The sequence below is a fragment of the Anguilla anguilla genome, chromosome 2 (genome assembly GCF_013347855.1).
Source record: "Anguilla anguilla isolate fAngAng1 chromosome 2, fAngAng1.pri, whole genome shotgun sequence".
Taxonomy (NCBI): Eukaryota; Metazoa; Chordata; class Actinopteri; order Anguilliformes; family Anguillidae; genus Anguilla; species Anguilla anguilla.
In genome coordinates, this window is record NC_049202.1 from 16,982,996 (window position 1) to 17,010,858 (window position 27,863).

General features: G+C 41.1%; 1 protein-coding gene across 1 annotated transcript; it reads left to right on the top strand.

The window, feature by feature from the left end:
• On the top strand, positions 1–26,904 carry frmpd2 (FERM and PDZ domain containing 2). Its single transcript, XM_035403719.1, has 28 exons — positions 1–187; positions 6,052–6,173; positions 8,134–8,294; positions 10,744–10,809; positions 10,907–11,086; positions 12,512–12,581; positions 13,468–13,567; positions 14,151–14,289; positions 14,789–14,851; positions 15,067–15,241; positions 15,607–15,742; positions 15,934–16,072; positions 16,588–16,740; positions 17,231–17,416; positions 17,779–17,938; positions 18,120–18,381; positions 18,723–18,811; positions 19,406–19,486; positions 19,918–20,025; positions 20,518–20,634; positions 21,138–21,316; positions 21,467–21,568; positions 22,214–22,307; positions 23,077–23,162; positions 24,607–24,808; positions 25,158–25,369; positions 26,267–26,347; positions 26,662–26,904. Exons 2-28 carry the CDS (start codon positions 6,053–6,055, stop codon positions 26,782–26,784), a joined length of 3,585 nt encoding a protein of 1,194 aa, XP_035259610.1. The 5' UTR covers positions 1–187; position 6,052; the 3' UTR covers positions 26,785–26,904.
• The last annotated feature ends 959 nt before the right edge of the window (positions 26,905–27,863 follow it).

Consider the following 27,863-nt stretch of genomic DNA (forward strand, 5'->3'; position numbering starts at 1 on the left):
AATTACCTGAGATCAGAGCTGTGCGTTGTCTCTAGCTGAGTGCACCCGAACTCATGCATGGTGAGAAGTCACCTACCTGCTGGAATGGGAAGTGCTTACCTGGAGAAACGATGACTGAGAAGACTATTTATGAGCGTCCGGTTTCTTAGGATAAAACAGACTTTCTCCACATATCGAATGCAATAAGGTAAATATTTGTGCGTCCTTGAGTTAGCAGTGCTCTGTGTGTGCAGCCTGGCATCATATTGTATGTGTTCGCAAAATGCATTTTTTTCTGTTTCACTTTATTTTCAGAGAAAATGTGGGCTTTGTTTCTCGAAAGAACTAACCATTTACGCTGCTGTGTATTTAGGCTGAGCCTTGCTAAGATATATTAAAGTGCCCTATTTTATTTTTTTTTAAAACACAATTATGTATAATGGTTATGATATAAGGCGACTGTGCAGTTGTGGCTATATGATATGTCTGTATGACTAGGAAACTGCATGATTTATAATTGAATTGATATGGGTAATAAGGCTTGCGGGTTATTGTTTCGTGTCGTTCAATGAGCAAGGAACTACTATACTGTAATACAGTCATTTCGTCGCTTTATCGAAACGCTTTGATCTTCGCGCTAGAATCAACAGCAAAATTAATGTTGCAGTGTTAGAAATAACTTAAATTACCTGTCATAAGGAAGTTCCCCTGCAGAGTATTTTATATACATTTGTAGTGTCTTCGTTCTAGCATCATTCTTGAGTCAACAGTTTCTTCACGCGGTGTGTGTAATAAAATGTATTTAATGTGACACTGAACTTAGATGTGCTTTTTCCAACTGATCTGAGAGGCATAAACTGTCACAAATTCAATGCTTTCATACAGAGTACACTGTACTTCGGAGCAATGTATGGAGCAATATTTTAAATGTGTGTTCAAGAGAATTTGTTTATTTTTCTTTATTATAGTTGTACTAGAGTATGAAACCAGGACTTGAGAATGCAATGCAATATAATGATAGGCTAAACATACAAAACCTCAATCAAAAAATGTATTAATATATGACAGTAAAACTGCATCGTAAGGGAAATTAGAGGCGTTTACTGTCTGCATGCTGTGAGAAATTGCGCAAGGCCTTTGGGTGATTAGGCCCTGGCTAAATGCCCAATTAACCTTGTGTCCCTTCTAGCCTTAATCTTTTGGACCTGATGAAAATTGCGGCTGCTTAAAACCAGAGGTATCAATCTACTCCTACAATTATCGAAAGTAAGAGTGGCATATCTTCTGGAACGGGATTAGGGGAGGACATTGCAGGGCATATTCCTACCGGGTGCTTGCGAGAAATCTCTTCAAGAGCACGTGATGACTGTGAATGTAAATGACTTGCACAGATTAGGGGTTTTCAAAATCAGGGTTAAACCCCAAAGGAGGAATGTCAATCACTGAGCATCATTCGGCTATTGATGCCCACTGTACAAATGTCTCCAGTTAGGTTAACTAGTTAAATGCTTAATAATTGAATTTAGCATTAATTATTGTTGCACTGAAGGTATAACGTTACACACTTTCTGGTTTTCTTAAAACATCTATAAGGATGTATGCTGAAATGGAACACTTTGGCTGTTCTCAAAAGAAGACCTCCTCAGTCCTGTGCCCAGTTATAGTCGTAGATATGAATATTTAGATTTCTCTGCATTTTGGGTCATTTCAATGAAGATGGAAATTATCTTCATGATCCCCCTGCCCCCCACCCCCCACCCCCATGGCGAGAACACACACCATACTGTGTGTGTGTGTGTGTGTGTGTGTGCGTGGGCATGTATTACTATTTTTGTGAGAACCAAATGTCCCCATAAGGATAGAAAGATGAGGAAAATTATGCAAGGTGGGTACATTTTGCTGGTCCCCACAAGTTCAAGAGGCTGTTTTAGGGTTAGGACTTAGGGTTAGGGTTAGGGTTACAATTAGGTTAAGGTTAGGGTTAAGGTTAGGCATTTAGTGGTTGGGGTTAGGGTTACGGAATGAATGTAAGTCAATGGGAAGTCCTCACAAGTATAGAAATATGAACATGTGTGTGTGTGTGCGTGCATGCGTACATGTGTGTGTGTGTGTGTGTTGGAACCAGTGCTAAGATATTTTTATCAAACTGGTTTTGGTTTTGTAGTAATCCAACCTGATAAATAATGGAATCACCTTTGGCTTCCATAGGATCCAGTGCTGAGCCTGTCCCTGGAGTGCAGTAGCCACTTTGAGTAAGGGTGTACCGTACATTGATCTGGATTGACATCTGTTCAACGATCTGATTTGAATCCAATTGATTCAACATGCAAAAATCAATACATATTGTTATGAATCATAGCAAAATATTTATTTAAATGTCCATAAGCTTACGGCGGCCAACATCATTGTTTACGTTTCCGACCAAGCCTCGTCAATACTCATGTTTTTGCACTCTCAACCTCATTTTAGTTGTATGTGTATGTTGTAACAGAATTGTATTAGCTGGACCATGTTAATGTTTTTATGTTAATAATTTCTTACTATATTGGATCGTTCTTGATCGCATAACAAAATTTGTGATATTGCCAAATATCAAATTATTGCCTCAAGCATGAAAATCATATCTTATCATGGAGAAGCCTGATGTTTACACCCCTGCTTTTGAGTGAGTTCTCTAGGTGTCTTTAAACACAAGTGCACAATATTTATTTGGGGATCCCAAATATGTGGACAAGATTTGTGTGGAACAATTACATTAGTAAATAACATTACAAACACTCTAGGATCTTTGTCTACTACATGAATTACTAAACTATTAAACCATTATTACAAATTATGGTAGTTTAATGTTTTGTTGTTTGTATAAAATAAGCTTTTTCTCACAAATCCTGTCTCGAGCATAAAAAACGCAGTATTTCACTACTAGTATCGGTTGTATTGCTGTGAAACAGTATGTAGGCAGGTATTTTTTGACTCTTTGAAGGGGTGGAAAGATGGTATGAGGGTGGATTATAACACAGCTTTCCTGTGTGTTACAATCCACTATAGTCTATTTTCAGAGCATCACCAAATAGGTACTGTTAGTTGTGGGCACAGCGTAAGATTGAGTGGACCTGACCTACATATTCACTCAAGAGGAACGATGGCTTAAACGCAACAGTATTTTCTAACTGCACAATTTCTGCTTGTCTCTTAATCTTGAAAAAAACAACCTTCTCTCGACATTTTCTATGGAAGAAATTCATTAATTAATTTTATTCACCAGTGGTCGTTAGATCGTTTAACATTCTTTCTATTATTTGACCCCGGGTTCCTGTATCTCCTCCATTTCATGTCAGCCAGCCAGTGATTAAGCATTCCTCAGGCATACCACATTCCTCTCATGAACAGCTCATGTTGCCATTTAAGTGAAAGCTTACAGACGAGTTACTAGTGGCAAATGTGTAAAGGAAATATGGCGAGGTTAACTCTGTTATCCATTCGGATGACCAAAATGTATTAGCTGAGCCATTGCAAATGTATCAATGGAGACAGCTCCATCCTTCGAATCTGTGCTACTGGGTGTAATCAAATTGCTGTAATTGTGTTATATTCATAATTCTGTGCGTTCCCTCTTTCAGAATAGAATGTGATTTACAGGACTCTTCAGGCCACTGTAACTCAGTTTTGCTGCAACCACAGAATCTCCCAATTTTCCTCTGGGTGATTAGCAACAGCTCTGAATAAATCAAGAGAAATGCATGAAACAACTCAATACATAACACATCTCTGTGATGCACAACTTGGTTTAAAGCCATTATGAACAGATATATTGTTAAATATTTGTGGGGCCTTCAATTGTATATGCAATGCAGTGCGTAAGTATTTGAAAAGTGATGCAACTTTTGTTGTTTTGGCTTTAAACTCTTGCACATTGTAATCGAATGAAACAATGAATATGAGGTTCAGTGAAGGCTGTCATCTTTAATTTGAGGGTATTTGCATCCATATTAGGCAATTCATCTAAGAATGACCGCCCTTTTTATACATAGTACCCCATTTCACAGGTAGAAAATAATTATACAATTGGCTGCTCAGCTCTTTCTGGGCCAGCTGTGTCATTGCATTATTGGTTTGTGCACAAGAAAGTTAACAAAAGGTCTATAGTTCATTCTGGGTGTGGCATTTGCATTTGAAGACTGTTGCTGTTGTCTCTCAACATGAGAACTAAAGCGTCAATGCCTGTAAAGCAGGCCATCAGGAGGCTGGAAACATTGTAAAGAAGCAAGAAGGCATTGGTGAGCTCAGCAATAGCAAACAACCTGGTAGCCCACAGAAGCCGACGTCCACTGTAGTGAATGATAGGAAAATACTTTAAATTGTGAAGAAAATCCCCTTTTTAACCAGATCAAATACAATCTCCAGGAGGTAGGCATTGATGTTTCGAAGACTAATTAGACAGTTAGAGTTCGCTAAAATATACATAAGAAACTGTACCAAAGTGATGGAAAGACAAAAGTGTGGAGAAAGAAAGGAACTGCTCATCCAAAGCATACCAGCTCACCTCTGAAACATGGTGGAGGTAGTGTTATGGCTTGGGCACGTATGTCTGCCACTGGAACTTGTCTTGATTGATGATGTGATTGCTGACAGCAGCAGCAGAATGAATACTGAAGTGTACAGAAACATCTTATCTGCTCAGATCCACCCAAATGCCTCAAAACTCATTGGATGGTGCTTCACATTGCAGAAGAACAATGAGCCCAAACACAGGTTACTGCTTAAGCAACCAAGGAGTTTTGCATGTTCTTGCCTATCCAATTTGGTCACCTGTAGATAGGAAAGGCTGTAATTCCTACAAGAATCACCCAATATGGATGTAAATATGTTCAATTTAAAGCTTACACTCTACACTTTAACCTCATATTCACTGTTTAATTTCAACTCCAATTCACTGCAGTAAGAAAACCATACAATTTGTGGCACTGTCCAAATAATTACAGTCTGCACTTGGCAACAGAAATGACTGCATGAAAGACTGCTTTTTGAAAAGTTGTTCAAACATGTAATAAAACATATATTTTTTAAACGCCATATCTTCCGAAAACCAAGGCCATTCCTTTTTGTCCCCTGTAGGGGACACAAGTCTCTGGTCTCAATCTCAAGAACCACATATTCTACTATGATGAAACCTACCTACTACAAAGAACATTCAATAGAAATAACACAATATTTTCAAAATATGTACAGTATTTGTCATGCAAGCCACTTATCGCAAAAAATAAAATAAAATACTTCAGCTTTTTCTCCAAGGATGTTGAGATTTACATGCATAAAAATTCCAAATGTATGTGAGAGGTGAAATTACCTTCTAAATCAATGAATTGACAGGTTGAAATGCTCTCGATGCTATTAGAGTCACTTCTCATTGTCCTTACCACTTCACCATCACCTTGGTGTTGGGTGAAGTGCAGAGGTGAGGGACAGTCGCATTATAGCAAATCCGGCCCAGTTCCACAAAAGCCAATTACAATTCAACCTGAGAACGCAGCAGGGGTGCGTGAAAGCTTTGGGTGTGTTTGGGGGAGGAATCAAACAATTCAACACAATGAGTCTGAGGGAAGATCAACCAATTGCTGATGATCTGGAGACATAAGCCATACTTTGTATGGGCGTGGCACTATCTGTAGCTATCTGTATCTGTTCAGCCAACACAATTAACTGTTTTTGTGTACGGTGTATCCAGAAATCAGAAGGTAACTGACGAACTGTCCTAGGTGTGTGTTTGTCAGTCCTGCACTGTTATTTAAGGAATGTTTCTGTCAATGGGCCGCAAAATGAATTTCCTGTTTAAGGCTTACTGTTTTCGATTATCTTATTTTCAATATCCACATATCTACATAATAATAGTGCATGGGAGGCTTCGGGGCTTGGAGTTCAAAAGAATAAAGTGTAAGACATGACGTCAGGCTTTATTTATTTGTTTACTTTATTTTTGTGCCCACATTGCTGGGATGTTGTGTGCCCTGTGCATCTTTTTCCCCTGTCTTTCATGTGTGATCTTACAGTGGGGTTCTCTGTCTTCTCTCCCAGCATGGACACCTTTGTGACACTGGCAGAGGTGTTGGAGGCAAGGGGGGCACCTCTGGAGGAGGACGAAGTGTGGTCCCTCCTCCAAGTCGCCGTGGAGATGTTACTGAACTCTTCCTGTAAAGGTACATCTTGTTTCAGATGATTTCTATGTTTAGTGCAAGTCATTATTGTAGATGGCATATCACAATATGGATGAATCAAACAATAATAATAGCAAAGAGACATTTCTTTTTATATTGATTTTAAGAAACACACCCTGGGGGTGATGAATGCCACATCATTTCAAGAGATTCCTCTAGTCTGTGGACTTCATGTGCTGGAAAATATCATATCATAACATTGTGACATAAATGAACACCCTTCTCTTCCTATGGAATTAGGGTAAAAATTGATTTGTGTTTTGTTGATACGTTTCCATCTATACTATTTTTAATTGTGTATACTGTGGCATGTAACATAACATAACATAACATAACATAACGCAAGACAAGAACAGGCCATTCAGCCCAACACTGCTTGTCTACTCCTACCACTAAACTGTACTTAATGCTTAGTTTACCTAATAGCTAGATAGTATCTACCACTGTATCAATATGCTGCTGTTCACTAAGAATACTGCAGTGTAATACTTGATATTCCTCTGTGATGTTCTTCTCCAACTGTGTGCATATAATACAAACCAAACACACACTGACCTGCCCAATAACACATATGGACTCTCAATTTGTGTTTTAAATACCTAAATTGGAATGTTAAAGGTCCTCTTTTCAAGTTTGTTGCATGCTCCTTATTCAGAGAATTGTTTTATGTTCAACAGGCACCCTGTTGTAGTGGTGATGTGATGTGCCAACCTTAGTAAATATGGTGTTTATGACTTATGAGCTAAAGGCCTAGCATGATTACTATATTTTACAAATGGTAAGAATTGCTTTTCCTGCTTAAATTTGTTCAAGGGCAGAATGTATGTGCAGTACAAGATGCCATATGTGGACAGTAAGTTACAATCCATCCTAGGAAGCTTACCAGAGTGGAAGTGAAACCCTTTGAGTGTTCAAGACAAAGCTTGATTAAGTGCTGACCACACTCTAGGAAAAATGACAGAATGGGAAAATGGCTTGTTTTCTCATTAAAACATCTTATGTTCTTACATTTCGGTCTGGGGATATAGGTTTATTTTTTCTTTTTCCCAAAAAGGAGAGCGGGTACACCAGCCTCCTTGTGTTTTCTATGTTTTATTTTGCTTTTTTATTTATTATTACATGCACAAACACACATACACACACACACACACACACACATACACGCACTCACGCACACACACGCACACACACACACGCACACACACGCACACACATACACACTCACAGACACAGGGGGGACTTGATTATGGGTTTAGAGTATGGACTGGGCCACACAGTCTGCCGTGTATTATTTTCTTTTCCATCCATCCATCCATTATCTATACCAGCTTATTCCTGGTCAGGGTCGCAGGGGTGCTGGAGATTATCCCAGGGTGCATTGGGCGAGAGGCAGAAATTCACCCTGTACAGGTTGTCAATCTATCGCAGGGCACACACACCATTTGTATTCATTTTTTTTGTATGTATGTGTTTATTTTGCTTAACAGATGCCCTTATCTAGGGTGATTTCTGTTAATTATCATGCAAATTAGCCATTGTAAGCAAACACATATCTTCTAGTAAATTTCAATTTAGACACTGTTTGTAAGTGTTCGACAGCAATTCCCCTCAGTTCAAACCAGCAGACCGCTGATTTAAAAGTCACGTTCCCTGGAAGCTTATCAGTAGAAACCCAGATTGGTTCTCTGGCACTGGCTTCAAAATGTGGCTGTGTCTGAGAAAGGCATGCAAAATCCAATTGCAAATGGTAGTATTGGATACAGAAACAGCACAGGTACTTTCTTGATATATCTATAAAGGCTCATACGTTTGAGATACATGTTTTTAAGATTTCGCGACAGATTATGTGAAATCTACTGACTTGACAGTAGACTACAGGGCCGGTTTGCCTGAGGCTTTCCTAGGTGTCATGTGGTATTGGAGATTATCTCTCCTTTTCCAGGAAACAGCATGTGTCATATCATCAGTCCCGGGTCCCTCCTGCTGTCTGCCAGTGGCCTCCTCGCTTTTAAGAACTGCGGCCGAACGGAGGACGTCAGCTCTTTCAGTGCCCCTGAGATGCTACAGGGGCGGGCGTTCACCGGCAGGCTTGTCACAGAGAAGGTGGGTAGCACTGGAAACATGCCAGCTATGGTTGTGATATAAATATTATGGTTATAACTTACACTCTCTATGTGTATTCATGAGGATGTGTATCCTGTGTTCGCACCAATGGGGAAAACGTATACAGAACCCTATGACAAAAATGTCCGTCATTGCACTTCCATACATTAGCTTTGATGGTTATGTCTACGTATGTGTGCAATGATGGATGTCCATGCATAAAATTCTAAAAGAGAAACACGTAAAGTGCATATTGTGATGGAAATGTGGCCATTGGACTAAATATGTTTACTGTGGTGGATATGGGATTGCAGTCAATATTCATTTTCTGCATAGATGTACAGAGTACTCATGTTTTGGTTCACAAGCAGCCATTCACTTTGGGATTTACTATAGCGCCATAGCTCAGGAGGTAAGACCGATTGTCTGACAGTCGGAGGGTTGCCGGTTCAAACCCCACCCTGGGTGTGTCGAAGTGGCCTTGAGCAAGACACCTAACCCCTAACTGCTCTGGCGAATGAGAGGCATCAATTGTAAAGAGCTTTGGATAAAAGCGCTATATAAATGCAGACCCTTTAGCTAACTAAGAAGTCTACTCTACAGCATGTCATGTCTTCTTTCTAACTTAATAACATTGCACAGTATTTTTCAATAATAATGACAAAGGGCAAATATAGTAGTCAAACAGCACACAGACACACACAACGTTTGCACCCGTAGACAAGCATGTGGGCATGCACACACACACACACACACACACAACACACCCCCGACAGATTGTGGTGATAATTTTAAACCTCAAAATGTGGCAACCTGTGGCATCAAAGACAGATGCCAATTCCTTGATCCGACAAATCAATACAACTCAGCGGCATGTTTCAGAAGTGCCTCTTTGGAGGACAGTATGCATCTTCCGTCTGATTGCCCTCACTGTAATGAATGCATAATTAAGATTTGCTTTCAACACAGCATCACATTGCACCTGATTGCACCTGATTCAGATTAGTATTCTTTTTATTCCCAAACTTGACAGCACTGCCAACCTGCAGGTATAAGACTGAAATATTGCCCCTGATCCTCAGATTTGCTAAACTGATTAATTTATTTTCTTGGGGGGGTCAAATTAAATTAAATTAAAAAAAAATATTTTACTGATATTAATTTCAACAGTAATACCAATGAAGAACTTATGGAATAAATAATGTTTCTGTTTGTTTCTTCTACAGGGACATAATGCTGTCGGCCTATTACTTGAATAAATAATAAACATGAATATATGAATATTTTAATTTTAAATGCTCTGCTCTATTACATTTCCAGCTTTAGTTTGACCGTATACTGTGGGTAATGGTTTATTTTGGCCAACATTTTTATTAGATTGTACAATTACAGTTCTTACATATTACTGGACATCAGCGTCTTTATGTTCCTAATGCACCCACACCCAACTGGCAAGCCAGTAATCCAGATGGTTCCCAAATTCTGTAGCGGGACTACAGTACACTAATACACTAGCGTGGAATAGAAATATTCAGCAAGTGATACATTTTATTCCTGCTTAGGTACCAACTTGAATCACTGTGTGGGAGGAGTTACAGATCATTGCGCCATCTAGTGGAATTGCAGTGTAAATAATGTGCATTGCATAATCATGCTGTAAATTTTGTCTGAAATCTAAAGAGTTGTTTTAAATTATTCACTGTGAATTATAGGAAGGAAGTGCAGTGTAGTTTCTGCTTATGATTCATCATAGGTTAAATGTATTTGGAATCCATCTGTACCGTAATGAGTGTCAATGTTCGAAAAGATAAAACTCTGTTCCCGAGAGTATCTGTCTATTGTGTTTGAAGGGCTTGTGCTCTCTACTTCATTGGCTTTTCCCACTTGAATTTGCCAGCCAAGCGTTTGAAAGACTATCACCATGACAACAGAGACATTTAACATACAGGCTGCCACCATCTCATAAGAATGTGTGTATGCAAAGATTATTTGGCATATAGGAGAAATTGTCCTTGGGAAAATTAAAAAAACGGAGTTGAATTTTATTTCTCCATTTAAGATGTTTTTAGAAATGACAAATTATCAGTGTTATGGCTGGTCTACTTCATAACAATGAAATATTGTTTGTACAGTGTATATAAAATAAATCAAACAGAGACATTTCTTATATATTGATTTTATTGAGTTAGCTGTGGAGTGAAAAGAAGCAGCCCATGCTCACCCAAATTGTCAGAATGGGTAGTGATGAGCTACCATTACAGATAAAGTTGGGCATCTCAATTTGAGAGGAAATTAAAAATGAAAAAAGACACATATTTCCTCATCAATATTGCATAGAAGTCTTACAGCTTGAGTTTCACTAATGGCATTTCAATTTTTCTTTCTAACTGAAGGCTGTATTGTTGTCATTGTGAGACTGCTTTTTCTCCCTCTCCTCCCCCCCCCCCAGATTATGGTATATTCCTTGGGAATGACTCTTTACTGGTCAGTGGATTATCAGCTTCCTGAGAACCAGGTGGGTTTGCATTCTTATATCCGTGACTGCAGATTGAAGACATTCACTGCATTTCAGCTGTGTGTCATGTGACAGCCTGCACATTTGTGCCTTTCAGCCTGTGCACCTGAGTGACCATCTGAACTGCCTCTTACTGAGCATGTGCGAAGACGTGGCCCACAGACGCGCCAGTCTTCTCTCTGTGCTGGAGACGTGTGAAGTTCATCACAAAACAGCACTCCTGCCGCCTCCCTACAAAGTCATCAAACAGCTGGTGGAGGACTTCTTCCGGGACTCTGTAAGATATTTCACAGAACGAACGCTACTGCTCAGAAGTGGAATTAGCGGGGGTCTCGTGGGTGTGGCACATCCATATGAGCAGCGATGGGGGGCCCCCGGCTACTCAAACAAACACAGTAACTTAGGCCTAATTCATGAAAAGCATTGTGTAATGAATGAGATTGTGTATTGTTTGCATTTAAAAAAACAAAAAAAGAACAAATAAGGAATATTTTTTAATAAGAGTTTATGTATAAATATTTTCTATCTTTAAAATTGACTCCTTTTCGGTTTTCTTCTGCGGGATGCTTAGAACAACACAAAGATTGTTTGGTTCTGTGGCCACCAAAAACATTCATGGTCAGTCGTCTTTGCGCCTGATAGCCTGGTAGTGTTACCTGCCTACAACAAGCCAGGAATTAATCTAGCCAGGACAGGTATAAATCTGCTATGCAAAAGTGCAGAGAAAAGGAAGAAAACCTTCCCATAATTAAATATTTTTAACATGTGCTTCTTTAATTTTATTATTTATTATTTACCAAATATGCTTAGGCATTATTTCTGAGTTCCAGTGCATACACTGACACACTGTTTAAATTTTGCTTCTAAGCAACGAGTCATTCCAGCCTAATACTGATACAAAAAAATAATATTCCCATTGTTTTGTCACATGCTTTCATTATGACAATGATGGTTGTTAAATGTGCCTTTTATTTATGCCCTTTCAGTCTGGCTTTTTTTATGGAGCACATTTCATACAGATTTGTAACACAATGTTCTGAACACTCACATAAAAACATATAAAAATAAGGTACAAAAAGGACACAGAAGTACAATGAAATGAAAGAAGTAAGGGACATAAGAATCCAGTAATCAAGAATCCAGTTCCTCCCTGATGAGGAACCTTCATCATGCCTTGCATCCATATGTATGACAGGTTAGCTCTGCTCCTGCTACTGATACAACTACTACAAGTTGTGCTGCCACTGGTACTACTATTGCTACTACAGTTGCTTTGACTTTTATTACTACAACTGGTTAGGGAATTGGACTTGTAACTCAGAGATTGCAGGTTTGATTCCCAGGTGAGGCACTGCCAGTTGTTCTCTTGAGCAAGGTACTTGGTCGGAATTGAGTACTGTAATTGCTTGTTCTCTTGAGCAAGGTACTTGGTCGTAATTGCTTTCGTAAATATCCAGCTGTATAAATGGATTATGTATTAAAATGTTAACTTATTAATCGTTCTAGATGAGGGCATCCGTTAAATGTCTGGATGTATAACCATTATTATTACTTCTTGTACAACTACTATCGCAAGTACTATTACTACTACTACTACTAGTAATAGTATTAATAATAATAATAATAATAATAATAATCATCATCATCATCATCATTTTTATTTGTCAGGAACTCACTGTGGTATTCAACAACGTTGTTGCAGGTGGACCATGTGTCAGAGAGCAAAGCCCATCTGACCGATCGGAGCCAGATGATCAGAGAAAGACTGCACGGTGAGGACATTCTCAGAGATCTTCATATTTTAATAATACATCCATGTAGCACTGTGCTTAAGCTATAGCTAAATCCCAATACAGAGATACCTGTTCTTTAACAAAAAATGTATTATTGCTGTATTGACCAAGAATGTATCTAGATTAATTTAGTTAAGTCACAACAAGGACACGTGTTCTTATTTCACATAAGTAGTCAGCAGTAACTATTAATGAGCATAATGAGCATAATGAGCAATGAGTAAATTAGATAAACCCCAGTAAGTATGTGCATGTTCATACAGATCTCACTTCTAAGCAAAGGATGTAAAAGGAAGCTAAATCTCAAAAAGGCCGTTGTTTCCTTGAGGAAGAGTGTGCCAGTTATGATCTGTCCGTCATGTCCAGCTTTGGCTATTCATTTCCCCTGAAGGCCATATCTGCAGATCTGCAGACCAAAGGCCAGATTCCGCCTGTCTCCTCCCCTGGGACAGGGAGGATGTGTGTTCTGTGATATTTAATAAGAACGTAGTACGTCTCAGTTACACTTCAGTAGATATGACCTTGGTGGTTTGAAAGAAAACATATGCCAAAGGGCTCTACAGTGCTTCCATTTTAGGAGGATTTTCTCTTGAAAACTGATGTCTGTTAAATGAGGAGCACTAATTGGGATGCATTACTGTGCTCCTCGTTTTTTCACATGGGGAGCACATGAGCTCCTTGTATAAAAAGTTAGCCTAGAGCCCTGTGCTATGGACAACACATTGTCTGTAGGTAATGGTAAAGTGTTCACTGTTAACTGGGCTCTGAATACATTTGATAAGGCATGATTGGATATGTTGAATCAAAGCAGATACACAAATAATACCATTTGTTGATTTTTCTTATTTCTTCACTGCTAATGAAGACTGGCCCATTTCATTTCCAGGAGGCTCACATCAGCCATCAGCTTGGGCACACAAAATCAAGAGCTCGCCATCCCACGTGTACCAGTCTGTCTCCAGCAGGTAAATGTGCAGCAGTTTACCTGTGCAGAATCTGTAAGAACGGACAATCCAGGCACTGCCCTCACATTAGTTTGCATACAAAAAATAAATGCCAAGATAAGTGTTAAGGTGGCATATTCCATATCTGCATTCCTGGTGCAACAGCTAAAACATTACAACATCAAAAGGACTAAGGCAACATACAACAAACTGCAATAAACTAGCACAGTCCATGGGGCGGCATATACAAATGCCCCTGTTGGACTGCGAGTTGGATTCCCTGTCAGGGCACTTTCTGTACTGTATCCAAGCTCTGTGTTTGGATCAACCTACAGTACCATGGTTGTGATTGACAAGCAGTCATTTTATTACTGTCTTGTATGCCACCTTTACTGCATATAATGTGGTATCTTACTATATTTTATCACATAACAATTCATTATTACAAAGAGATTGAGCTACTTGACATAAAATGGATTACTACAAAGTAATCAGATATCAAAACTCATTATCATGACTACAGTACAATAAGTTACAAAATAATTTACTAAATGCAGTTACAAAAATGTCCACCTTGGAACTTATGTGGCATTTGCTTACCCAGAATTCCCCAGGAGAGACATCACCGTGGCAGCGACTGCAGCTGGCACAGCCCAAGCCCGTTCATCTCTGGCCACTGTGACCCCCGATCATCTCGCCTCTCTGATTCTTCCACTGTCAGCCTCACCCAAAAAAGATCAAAGGTAATCGCTCACAATGCCCCGGAATCTTCCAAGTAAACGTACCCTAGAACAATACAGGCCTGAGTTTAAACAAACATTTTTCCAAAACTTTGACTTTGACAAAAACTGTGTGTGTTATTTTTTTTCACAAGCACGGTTTGGCAAGATAATTATAGCAATTGCTGAACTCGCCAAAATTGCTTTTAATTGTGAGTCAAAATTGAACCCAGTGTATAAACATCCATTATTTATGTTCAGAATGTATTTATGCATCAATATTTTGAAATATATAGTATTTACCTGTTTCATTTTGTTGCATTCGCCTGAATATACACTATAAGATGTGTCAGATGGTAATTAACAAAAATATAAAGTGCTGTATTTCACAGAAGACTTTTATAGAAAGATGATCAGATTAGGACTGAATGTAAGGGACTAAATGGAACAAGGATTATGGTGTCCATGTAAAATGGAAAGGTCATATGAAGCCTGCATGGTCATTGCCCCTTAACACAATCAGGGACCCGAGTTCAACAGAAGCCTGGAGCCCCAGATTGTCTTGGAGCTGCCAGGATCCATTGTGGTAAGTACAGGATGAAACCCCCGCATCCATCTGCTGTGTTCGTTATAGCAGCAAATTTAATGTAAACAAATCATTTTTGTTTCAAGAAAAATTCTGAGAGTAATAGTCTTTCACCTCTTCATCTTTCTACTTCTCTTTCCCTCTTTTATTATCATCACAATGTCTCGTCTTCCCTTTTCCATTTCTCTCTCTCTCTCTCTCTCTCTCTCTCTCAGTCTAAGAAAGGAAAGTCATATTCAACTCAAAGAGAGCTCAGTGTGGTCATGCCAAACGGTCAGCGCATCCTGGTCAAGTGTGATGTTAAGTCCAAGAGTGGGGATGTCTTTGACATGGTCGTGGCTCATGCAAACCTGGTCGAGCACTTCTACTTTGGACTTGCTTTCATCGACGGTGAATGTTTTTCCTCCACTGACAGCATTTTGCTGCTTATTTTGTCTAACACTGAGTAACATTGGGACCATTCTTTGAAATGCAAGCATTTCTTGACCATGCTTTTGTTTAGCATTAATTGTATGTCTCATAAAGAGAAAACAAAACATTTTTCAATGCCACTAAGGATTTCATTTGGTTGACACCTTGTAAGTACCACTCTTGATAAAACCAGAAACGGAACATAAGGTCTAATGGGGGCTATGTCTAATGTCTTGCATTTTATCTATTATTGCTTTCACCATCATGATTTTTTATATTGTTTTATTGATTCGTCATTGTTACTTTTATTAATTTCATCATCATGACTTTGTTTTTTTTGCTAGATGATGAATTTTTCTTTCTGGACCATGACACAAAAATCTCAAAAGTGGCCCCTGATTGTTGGAAAAAACAGCCTTCTACGAATTTCCTTCTTATCCTCCGAGTAAAGTTTTTCGTGGATGACATCGATTTAATTTTGTACGTGTCACAAGTTTTTCATTGTCACTCATCTTTATTGTACCATGTGTGTATATGCAGACTAATACCAAACTTCCCATGCTGCTAAAATGGTTCTGATTATTATGGATGTATTTGTTATTTCTTTTTTGGCAATAGTATTTGGCTGTGGTTAGAGGCATAATGATGGTTTGGTTGGCTGCTTTTGGAAGGCACAGGCTCACCCGTCACCAGTACTATCTTCAGCTGCGGAAGGACATCCTGGAGGACAGGGTGCGCTGCGATGAAGAGACAAGCTTGTTCCTTGCTGCTCTGGCCCTACAAGCTGAATATGGGGACTACATCCCACAAGTATGCATAGCTATTATTATGATAACAAAGATTCTATATCCATAGCAACAAAGATGGTAGAATCTCTGCAGATTGAAGAGCTGAGTTCAAATATTCTGAAATGGTCTGAATGATGAAGTGATGACTAATTCCATGGTCGCCTACATTCAGTAAGGCTGTACATTGATCCAGTTATATAACTTAGATTTGTTTCTGGATGGAGCAAAAAACAGAATCAAATCTTTGACCAGTGAACCATTTGCCTCCCCCTGTTGTAGAGTTTCGTCACTGCAAGAACTTTAAAGCTATTTAACATTCTATTTAATTTTATAGTGTCTAGTCTTCCTGGCAAAGATATTAAAGATAATGTAAAGATATTAACCAAGGAATGTGGTAAATATGCATTGTAAAATTTTAAAAATAGGTTGAAAATAATGTGTTTCCATGTTATGGCCTGTAAGTAAAAGGTTCAGTAAATTAACAGCATATAACTTTGTTGCATGGAAAGTAAAGTGCGTGTATGATTTTTCACAAAGGTGTATGGGAAGAATTACTTTCAACCAGAGCAGTATGTGTCTCGGAGGTTGTTGGAGAAGATGGCCTTGCCCTGCTTAAAAGAGGAGTTACCCAGACTCCATGCCCAGTGTTTCCATATGCTGCCACAGGAAGCTGAGCTGGAATTCCTGAAGGTAACAGTTGTCTACAGTCCTTATCTATAAACTCTTTCAAGATGGAGGACATCTCAGGTGTGCCCACTTCAGCCTGATGGGTGGGGTTGTGACATAATGGCTAGGGAACCAGGTTTGCAACTCCTAGGTCATAGGTTCAATTATTTGAGCAATGCAAGGCATCTAACATGAATTGCTGTAGTAAATATCCAGATGTATAAGTGGATTGTATGCAAAGAAAGTAAGCTGTGTCAGTATAGTCTCAATACGAGCATCTGCTAAATGTCTGAAATCCAATGTCATGAAAGATGTGTTGTGTTCTAGTATGAGAAGGCAGCCTGCGCCATGCTAATCAACAGTGCCCTCCTTAAGAAGCTATATCATATATGTCATTAAACAGCACTTTTTATGGGCAGCAGGGTATAGCAGAAAGTGTGCAGCATGCTATGCTCAGGGCTTGGGTGGGGGGGCTCTAAAAGGACTTCCTGACCGTCCACCCCCCCGCCAATAGGTTACCCAGCAGCTACCAGAGTACGGAGTTATGTTTCACCGTGTTGCCCGGGAGAAAAAAGCTGCTGTGGGGGAGCTGATCCTCGGAATATGTGCCAAAGGAATCATTGTGTACGAGGTCAAAAACAACTCCCGGATCAGCAGTCTCAGACTGCAGTGGAGTGAGACGGACAGCATTTCCTCTACAGTGAGCGCTCTTCCCAGCATTATGGCCTGAATTCAACCACCCTTTGTCCTTTCACTTACTTTACATACCTGTACTTATCAACAAAGTCTAGCACAGTTTAGTGATCTGTAATTTTAACTCAAATTGTTAATCTCAAATTGTGTTTGTGAGGAAAAAACTATTGCTTGCATTTATTTGTAAGTCAAATGAGTAATCACTGAATACCTCAGGATGTATGTATCTGTCTTTATATTCTATCTTTATATTTATCTTAGTCACTTTCTATATGATTAATGATTAAATCTGAGCAGTGCTTTAATTGAATTAATGTGTACATATAGTGAATGCTAGTAACTGCTTACCCCCTCATTCTTTTTCCAAAGCGCCGTAAATTCAGTGTCCAGAATAGTGTCAGTCGGCGAAGACACACCTTTCTAATGGAGAGCTCAAAAATCTCCAAATATCTCCTCAATCTCTGCTGCGCCCAGCACAAGTTTTACAATGAAATGAACTCACGACAGCTCAGCCACAGCTTAGCCTCAGGTAAGAAACAGTTCAAAACTAATGCTACTGCTATCCCGACTGATAGCCTACTATTCCAGCTGCCGCTACTATTAATATTACTGTTACTACCGCTGCTACTACTGCTAGTATCACAAATAATACTCTTACTGCTACTCCTGCAATGATTAATACTACAAATGCTGAAACTTTTCTGTCCCAGAGGAGAGCATTGTGCTATACGCAACCATGTGCAAGCCCCAGCGTGGCCAGGAGAAGGCGCTGTCGTACTCAGAGGTCATGCTCAATGGCGGCGGCCCACACCTTTTGGGCACCCCGCCCAGTGACTCCATGAGCAAGCACTGCGATGACCTGGCAGCCAGGATGGAGGCACGCATCAAACAGCAGAGAGAGGAGAGAGAGCAGAGAGAGGCGAGAGAGACTCGTTTGCAGCAGGAAGACAAGGACAAGCGTCCGGTCTGGAGGTACACACCCCATACAACTTACTTGTAGTTTTCACCCCCCATATTTCTTTTATTTTGTCGTAATTGGGAATAGTCAGCTGTTTTTCCTGACCAATCACAGGGCAGCAAATTGCAGTGAACTCATTAAACAGTGTAATAGTTCTAATTGCATCTACTGTATATTTAAATCAAAATTAAGTGAAAATATTGATTGAATCCATATTTTGAAAAACATTTTTTTTTTTGAAGTACTGACCTCAGTAAGTAGTACATCTGAGTGCAGTCCTCATATTCAGGCTGGTCAGTGAGACCTGTGTCAAGATTTGTGTGTCCTTTGCAACACTGTTGTTTTTTTTTCCAAGAGCTCCAGATCCAAGCCCCCGTAAAGAATCCACCTCATCATTACAGAAGCGAGATTCGGAGGTTCATTCTGTGGCTTCAACCTTCAGAGGTACGGATAGATTAACTTCGCTGAGCAAAATCGACCCCTAAACACGGCACAATCAGGGAAAGGATCAGTGTCGAAATCCTGGATTTCGATTCTCCGCAGACAGCACCTTAATCTTAATGGAAAGGTATTGACGTCCACTGTAAATGACATCACATCAGAGCATGAGGCGCTTAGTTACTTTTACAGATGGATGATTTAAGCTTAAAGGTGATCAGATACAATAAACGCAGGGTGTTCTAGTCCCATTGGTGTTCATTTTATATCTAGGTTGCAAACATAATACATTATGACTAAAGGAAGTGTTTTGTGCACATCTTGGTGTGGTGTTCCAAATTTAAATGTGAGGTCAGATTTTGCTCGTCAGCAGACAGCATGGATGTTTTAGCTGAAATATTCAGTTGTCTGCAAACGATCTGTGAACAGTACAAACATAATAGAACACATAGAAGCAGTGAGTGGTGTGTAACTCACCTTAGCATGTTAGTATGTGTGCTATTCTGACGGCTGTGGAAAATTATGGATTGTGTATTTTGTTATAAAATGTAAGCCTGGTTCAATGAATCCAGTCACTTTTTAATTGTGTATTTCACACAGTAGATACCCCAACAAGATTTGCCATGCCCGAGAGAGAAATTGTCTGTGTTTCCCTGAAGAAGGATCCTAAACTGGGACTTGGTAGGTGTCTCTAAAAGGAAAGTTCCTTCAATTTAGTTTGAAAGAGCTTCTGACATTTACGACACAAATTAAATACATACCTACTATAATAACTATAATAACATGGAGAATCTACATATTCCATAATGAAGCTTGAAAATGCATAATTGCTTGGGCTACTTCTGGTTTTATGCCATTTGTTGAGTCCAAAACCATCAGGTTTGCATCTCTGAGGTTTTGCTATGTAAGTATGGGGCATGCACCCAAAAAGACATAACTTGGCAAATGGCATTTGTAGCATCCCAAATTATATATTACATATACTACTCACTACTGTAACATTCAGTTAATGTATGCAACCATTAATCGAGCTTAGGGATTTGTAACTGTCTGATCTAGAGTTGTCCTTCATAAAGAAGCGCTAAATGCTGGAAGTCATCTTTTGTGTTTAGGCATTATAATCATTGGAGAAGAAAACACAGAGAACTTGGATCTGGGGATATTTATCGCATCCATCGTCCCTGATGGGCCGGCCGACAAAGATGGTCGTATAAAACCAGGTACTGAGCTGTAAATCAATAATGTGACTCTGAAGACACATAGATAAAAGTGCATGTTATATACAGTAGGAGAGTATATATGGAGAGTGTTTTTGGCTTATTAAAATGTTGAACAGATGGCTCACGGCAGGTGGGGACTGAGGAAATGCACAGATTTCTGTAAAACATGTATTATATGGTGACTTGTAGCTGCCCAAGACATGCTACAATAAATGAAATATGGGTGACTCAAACTGTAATGTGCTGTAATGTAAAGAGACAGGTCTGATGAACTGAGCTGCTGATTTACCTGATTATGCCAAGAGACTCTACCACTTTATTGCCAACAGAACTTACTTGAATTAATGAATTACTGATAAAATGAATTGAGATGAATTGTGCGTATCAAATGTACAGTCAAATTGTGAAAAATTGCCTCCCTCCATTACCAGGAGCCCAGCCGCGAAGCAGCCTGTCTCTGCCTGACTCTGGTCTTTGTGTGTGTCTCTGCAGGTGGTCGGCTGATTTCTCTCAACAAGACCAGTCTGGAGGGCGTGACCTTCAGCTCTGCGGCTGAGATCATACAGAGCTGCCCCGATGACGTGGAGCTCATCGTCTCCCAGCCCAGACGTGCGTTCATCGATTAAGTGACTCCTTTTGATAATTCATTAAAATACAATGTTATCGCCACCCTTGAATATGCATATTGCACTTAAAAATAATTGACGACGAGTCAATAAAGCCTTAATCGTTCGGCCTTTTGCTTATGGCTGCAAACTTAAAGGCCACCTTTAAAGCAGACAAATTGATTCGGCGCTGTACATGCACAGAAACTGTTCTATACTGTATCTTGCAGATGTTTATTATGACTTGATGGGTTCATTGATACTGTGTAGGAAGTACATGTAGGTTTATTTCCTGATGCTTGCTTTATTGTTTTGTTTTGAAGTATCCATTAATTAATTAACGACCATATCCATCAGGAGACATTTTCATGGTGTTCTGCTTGCCTCTTGTCTGCTGCTTGTAGTGTATTGAATGAAAAGGAAAAAAGACCCCTCAGAACCTCAAGATTCATAAATAAAAGCATGTAACGTCTCAGTTTTATTCATGTACTGTATGTCTTTCAAAAGGTACTCCTGCACATAACCACGCAGGAGCCGTACTTGAACGAAACTACGACTCCCAGACTACGCTGACGGCTGAGTTCCGTCCCAGCGAGGATGACCCTGACGAGGTCCTGACCGTGGTGATGACCCCCAGATCTAGCAGCCGTCTGCCTGTACCCGTGGTTCGAGTAATGGATGCACAGGTGTGGTCGCCGTACCTCGTTTTCACCATGTCCCAAAACCGAATTTTTTAAAAGTTTGTTTTTTTGTTTTTCCCAGTGAAGGCACATTCTGTGAGAAGCGCACCAGTGTGGCAGGTTTTGTGAGTGTCTCCATGCTAATCCATCCCACAGGAGTGCTACTCCAGGTCGTCATCTTTGTCCAGCCTGAAAGATGATGAAGTGATCTCACTGGAGCTGAGGAAGATTGATGGTACTTTAGGACTGAGCATAACTGTGAGTAAATTAAGGGTTTTATTAATTACGGGCATACTGTATATATGTGGCAATACTGGCCATGTCTAGTACAGCATTGCTGTACATGCAGTAACTTATTTGTTATCTATTAATATAGTATGTTCATAACATATGAATTAATCATCTATTGTGTGTCTGAATATTAACTGAAATGATTCAAGCTACTGTAAGCATCTCACCTGGACAACAAAATTTTTTCAGCAAAGATAACCAGACCAAAATGCAAGGGAGTTTAATATGTCTGGGTGTCCTGGCCTGGGAATTTAGCGCAGTGACGGGTACAGTAATTGACCTTTCAGCTTAGAAGGTGTGAGTTGAGCTGTGCATGCTGGGAGATACAGTAGCAGGCAACACATTTAAAACCCTTGTGGCCTTCAGTCACGACACCTATAAATTTCACACATGTCCCTCTTTCACCATTTGCATCACCACATGCCTAAATACAAATCTATATGTGATCGCTTTGTAGTTTCCAAACTCCTCTGTCCTACCTCTGTTTAACTGGAAAACAGAAGTAAGACTCTATTGTACTTCAATTAAAACATTAACAGTTGTTTGCCTGAATAGCATTTACATCACTGCAATGGCACATTACTAGATTTCCCTATCTTCTTTTGTCTTTAGGGGGGCATCGACACCAATGTGCGCGACGGTGGGGTCTATATTAAAAGTCTTGTGCCAGGAGGAGCTGCTGAACAAAATGGCCGCATCCAGATAGGTTTGTGTACACCTTGCATGGACTATACTATCTAGAGCAATGGCTGATGGGACAAGGCAGGTATATAGGGCAATGGACCTGTGCAGATGTGGCTAGGTCTAGCCAGGACTTTCTCACAATGCAAATGTAATCCTGCACTGAAGCTATGAGTAGTTTATGTTAGTCTTGCATATTTATATACTGCATTGTAGTTATTGTATACGGTGTGAACTTTATTCTGGTTTCTTATGGTTTTTGTTCTATTCAACAACCTGCAACTCTTATTCTGTGTATCTAAGTACTAAAATGCAGTACATTTCAGATATACAGATCTTGCCACTAGGTGTAAAGTTTAATTGAGTTATTTGCTGATTTGATGAATGCCAAAAAGGGCAATGCCAATATAAAATATGTGATGAAAATGTAATATCGACATCCTTGAAGGAGAACTCGGTTCCCACTCTTATACAGCGTGCACTTCAAACAGAAGTTCCTCTGTGTGTCTGCTCCAATGTACATCATGCTTGTCCATTATTGGCTCTCGATACAAAGGAACAGCAGACATATGTAATAGTACCCCTTCCATAGCAGTGCCTTATGGGAAAATGCGTCGTGACTCTGCGCTAAAACCACTGCTCTTTGTCGAGCTGTTGGGCTCCTCGCCGGCTGAGTGGCGGTGTGGGCGGGCGGACGCGGCGATGGGGGTGTGAGAGGTGTTAATTGGCCGCGCTGCCTCCGCACGGCGGACTCTGAGAGGGTGATGACGCTAGTGTCCGGCTCGCACCGACAGGTGACAGACTGCTGGCGGTGGACAGAGCCAGAATGAAGGGAGTCACCCACCGGCAGGCTGTGGAGACGCTGATGAGGACGGGAGAGGTATGCATTAACCCCGCGGCGAACAGTGCTCTTTAATGACGTCATTACATCATTACATCTAGCCTGTTTTGCTCATTCTATTCAATGTTGGAGCAATGTCACTCGGCGAATGTGATGGGGAGTCAGTCTGTCAGGTTTCATCCTACACAGTAAAATGTCCAGCGTTAATTCAACACTAACAGTGTTAATTCAACTCAATGGGGACTTTACGTTATCTGTTAGGGTTGAATTAACACTGTCAGAGTTTAATTAACACTGGTCATTTTACTGTGTATTAGGGGCAGAATGGGTCTTAAGTTGGCGATGCTTCCCACAGTTACACACCTAACACCCACAGGCTTCTCGTCATTAATGTGAGGTAAGCCTGTCCTCTTGACTGGTATTGACTCCCTGGGAAGTGCACAGGAGGAGTTTGTATGCATAACTGCGGTGCTCACTGTATGTGGGTGCAGGTGTTATAGTTGTCGAGAGGTATGATTTGCCTCTATAAATTGTGAAAAGGGAAGTTGGAAAAATTATAAAATAAATGATTGGTCGTGGCATTGGATTGGGCTGAAGATGGCCAATCATGACACAGTACTGCCCGTCTCGTGTACGCATTGACGTCTGTCCAGCAGCTTGGCTTGGTTTTGGTAATGATCTTCAGATTACCTGGGCGGTGTTCCATTAACATCTCTGACAGGGTTAATTGGGCGAGCGGTCACATGACATCCGGCTGGGTCAGGTTCAAAGGCGCAGTGCAGGGGGCACCCGTAGCTTAAGCTGCCCATGTGGTCTTAATCCTCTGTCTGCTGCCCGTGCTCGCTGATGAATACTGCTCTGCTCAATGCGACTGACCTTGGCATCTGTGGCACACAGGGCATCAGCCACAGAACAGATCCCAGCCAGGGGCTCAACGGTGCCAGTGCAGGTTTCCTTGACAGCCATGTAGCTGCCAGCAAACCCTCTGTTTGTCTTGTGGCGGTCAAGGATAGAGCACAGAGAAGCGATGTTATGATCTCTCTCCCTCTCTCTCTCTCTCTCTTGCTCTCTCTCTCTCTCTCTCTCTCTCTCTCTCTCTCTTGCTCTCTCTCTCTCTCTCTCTCTCTCTCTCTCTCTCTCTCTCTCTTGCTCTCTTGCTCTCTCTTTCTCTCTCTCTCTCTCTCTCTCTCTCTCTCTCGCTCAGACACAAAGCAATCACACACAGTAGGAAAGCGTACGTTTACGTTTGTTGTTATTTTTACTGTCGCTAATTAGATTTGGGCCCTAAGATGGGCTAAAACTTCCTTTCGTCTACCCGTCACATGGGCCAGCTGGCTCCATCCCCCACGAGGGGCAGGTGGAGAGAGGGGCTTACTGTAATCCCTCACCCCTCTCCCCACACGCAGCATTGTCCTCAGACTTATCTGTGTGAAACCAGGAAATGGCTGCCCAGCACTGGTTTGACTGGTGACTTGTCTTTTAGGTGGTGAACCTGGTTCTGCAGCGGGAGCTACTGGCTGAGCTGTGCTCCAGCCCCGACACGCAGAATGCCCCGCCTACCCTGCAGGCCCTGCCCGCCCCTCGAAGCCCCCAGACCATCCATATCAGGAAGATCAGCTGCCCCGCCGTTCCCATGACGACATCCTTTTCCATCAAGGCCAAGGACAACAGCTTCATGTCGGCGGGTAGGCTGGGAGGCGTGTCCACGGGGCTTGACAGAAAGCTTTGAGCCTGCTGTCGCAAAGTGACAGGGGACTAAACAAAAACACAATGACAATTCCTCTGGCTGTTTGAACTTCAGTTTGTGTGCTACATTGTACCATATCCAAAATTATTTTATATCATTTTTTTATTTTCCTGCGGCATATATAACAGCATGCTCCTGTAGTCCGTCATTATAACACTGTTTTTGAGATTCATAAACAGGTCGTGTAACAGATGTGTCGTATCAAGAGAGAGTGTTATTGCGGACCAGCGATTCCAGTGATAGCTGCCCTTTCCACAGAATAGTGAGTGCTTTCGGTTTGTCTGCAGACAACACGGTGGACGTGATGGTGAGAAAGAGCCTTAGCGGCCTGGGGTTCAGCTTCATGATCTCACCCCTGGACACTCTGGGGGATTCTGGGACCCTTGTCCAGATCAAGAGGCTTTTCCCGGGCCAGCCGGCAGAGGAGTCGGGGCTGATCCAGGAAGGAGACATCATCTTAGCCGTCAATGGCCAGCCCCTCAGGGACATGTCCTATCAGGTACCAGGAAGGAAGGGACGTGTCCTTCAGTTTGACCATTTGAACCAATGTTCATTTCTAAGTCCTCGGAGTTCAGTGTTAATACCTCCTGACCCAGGTTAAGTTGTATGTGGGGATGGGGATTCACTGGGGGGAACTGACCTATCAGCTAACAAGAAGGGAGCGAATGTGTTGTTTCCTCAGAACACATGAACACATTCTATTTTTTTTTTCTGCAGACAAGAAGCACTCTTTATTTAATGAAAAACATTTTGTTTTGTCCTTACCTATTATTACTGTCAATCTCTGCCGATTTCTGTTGGCAGTCATTATTTTGTAGTGAATTGCCTGTCAGTCATGTATTATCTGTGTGCTTTTATATCTATTTAGTCCTGATAACAGATTTGATTGGTGAGACAAGCCGCTAATTTAACACCCCAGAAAAAGTCATGGTGGCTGATGAAAAAGAACAAGAAAAACTAGGAAATTAAATAATTAAATTGTTCCTTGACCTTCAAGTAGACTCACATTTCTAAGTAACCACAGTAACAGGCAGTGTCTCTCTCGATAAAACAGACATTCTTATTTTCATAACCTTACCCTGCCCTACTCCTGAGGAAAAAGGTGTCTTTCTGCTGCACTGAATAACTATGTTTTCATATCAGACAGGCTTCCTGATGCTTGAGGCACAATCTGTGATCTGTGAAGGGCAGACTTTGGCCCACAATGCATTGCATTGACCTCTGCTGACCAATTCTGGAACACAGAGTTCCCACAGTATAGTGATTTTGAGCCCTTTTGTGTCCTTCCATGACAGAAGTCTTCCACTGCATTGTAAATGATCCCTACTGTTCCCTCTCCTTGTAGAGATTTCCCACAATGCATTGCATCTGACTTGCTCTCTGGTCCCCTCCACAGAAAGTTCTCCACCTTTTGAGGGGAGTCCAGTCCGACGTCAGGCTGACCCTGTGTCGCCCTGCTGTGGGCAACCATATCAGGGTAAGCACAGCGGACCCTAAACTGCCCCCACTGTCTCCAGATTCGGCTTGAGAGCTTTCAGTCCATTAACCTCACTGTTTCTATTCCTGTAATAATTATTGTGGAGAAAACCATCATATGAAAAAAACTGGTTGCATCAGTGCATTTCAATATACCATAAAAGGCTGTATAACTAAATGGATCACATGAGATTGAGCTCTCTCTGCCCACCTGTCATTGGGCCACAAGTGAGGATCCTAAAAGAACAGTTCCTGGCTATTCATCGGCTTTTCATTGGCAGAATTGAACTCTTCTGCCCTGTCTTGTCTGTGTAGAGCCCTGCTTCCCTGGTGAGGGAAACCAGGTCAATGTCGCTCGACGTGCGGCCAAACTATGTCATTCCGCGCGGGAGCACAGGCTTCTCCGTGAAACGGGCCCAAGACACAGCTCCGAGATGAGCGCTGACCTCCCCTGCCCCCCTCCCCAAAAAAAGAGGAAGAGGAACACAAACAAGAGCCCCAAGAGCCTCAGGAGGAGGCAGACAGTGGTGATGGTGGAGCGACCATGGGGAACTAAGAGCTAAGACCTGGACGCAGTCTGAAAGGTGATAATGCATTCCATGCGTATTGTACATTATACCACTGTCCATACAAAGATTTAAGGGACAGTATGTTGCTTTGAAGATGAATGCTCTTAAAGTTGTGCCAGTATCCACTTCAAATGGAACAGACAACATGTGTACACATACATACACACATGCACACACACACAAGCATACATCCGTAGTACACACAAGCACACACATACATGCACACATACATGCATACACAACCACACGCACATGCACACACAACTTGCATGCATACGGCGCACACACATACACTCACATCCACTATCATACCAGATGCACATGCACACTCATACAAAGACACACAGTCAAGCATACAAGATACTAAATATTTTGCAGTTGTGGATGTGTGGCATTCATCATAAGTAACATGGGTAAAAAGCCTCATGGGTAAATGAGGAGTCATTCTCTGCAGGTGGGGACTGCCAGATGATGGGCTTCAACTTAGAAAACCAACATCACCCCAGGGCCTCTTCCAGCAGTGACAGAGACACGAAGAGGAGGATGAGATGAAGGTGGGAGGTACTGTGATCGATCCTGTGTGTGTATTTCTGTATTGTTCAGATCCTTCCCATATTGGGAAACTTGCAAAATCTTAAGGCAATCTGGCCTGGTATTTCAATAAAAAACTCACCCCTAGTCTGTGAAAATAACAAGACAAATATAACCCAATGGTATCTGACACTTGTTTTAAGTTTACTGATTGTGCTCAATGGCGAGATGCTGGCCCATAACTTGCCACAGGCCACACAGTCAGAGTACTGATCTTTTTTTCCACTCAATACTAAAACAGCTGGTGGGGGAAGGTGGCCAAATTAGAGGCAAAATTAAAAACTCTGCTTGCACTGCAGTAACTAGAAAAATCCCCCATTGCACTCTGGCCTGTCTGGATTATCCTGCTGTAGGAGG

Bases quoted from the DNA above. Each gene is read 5' to 3' on its own strand.
- frmpd2 (XM_035403719.1), top strand. From the start codon at position 6,053: ATGGACACCTTTGTGACACTGGCAGAGGTGTTGGAGGCAAGGGGGGCA. The intron at 11,087-12,511 runs GTAAGATATTTC...ACGTTGTTGCAG, and splicing joins AGGACTTCTTCCGGGACTCT to GTGGACCATGTGTCAGAGAG. The intron at 23,163-24,606 runs GTATGCATTAAC...CTTGTCTTTTAG, and splicing joins CGCTGATGAGGACGGGAGAG to GTGGTGAACCTGGTTCTGCA.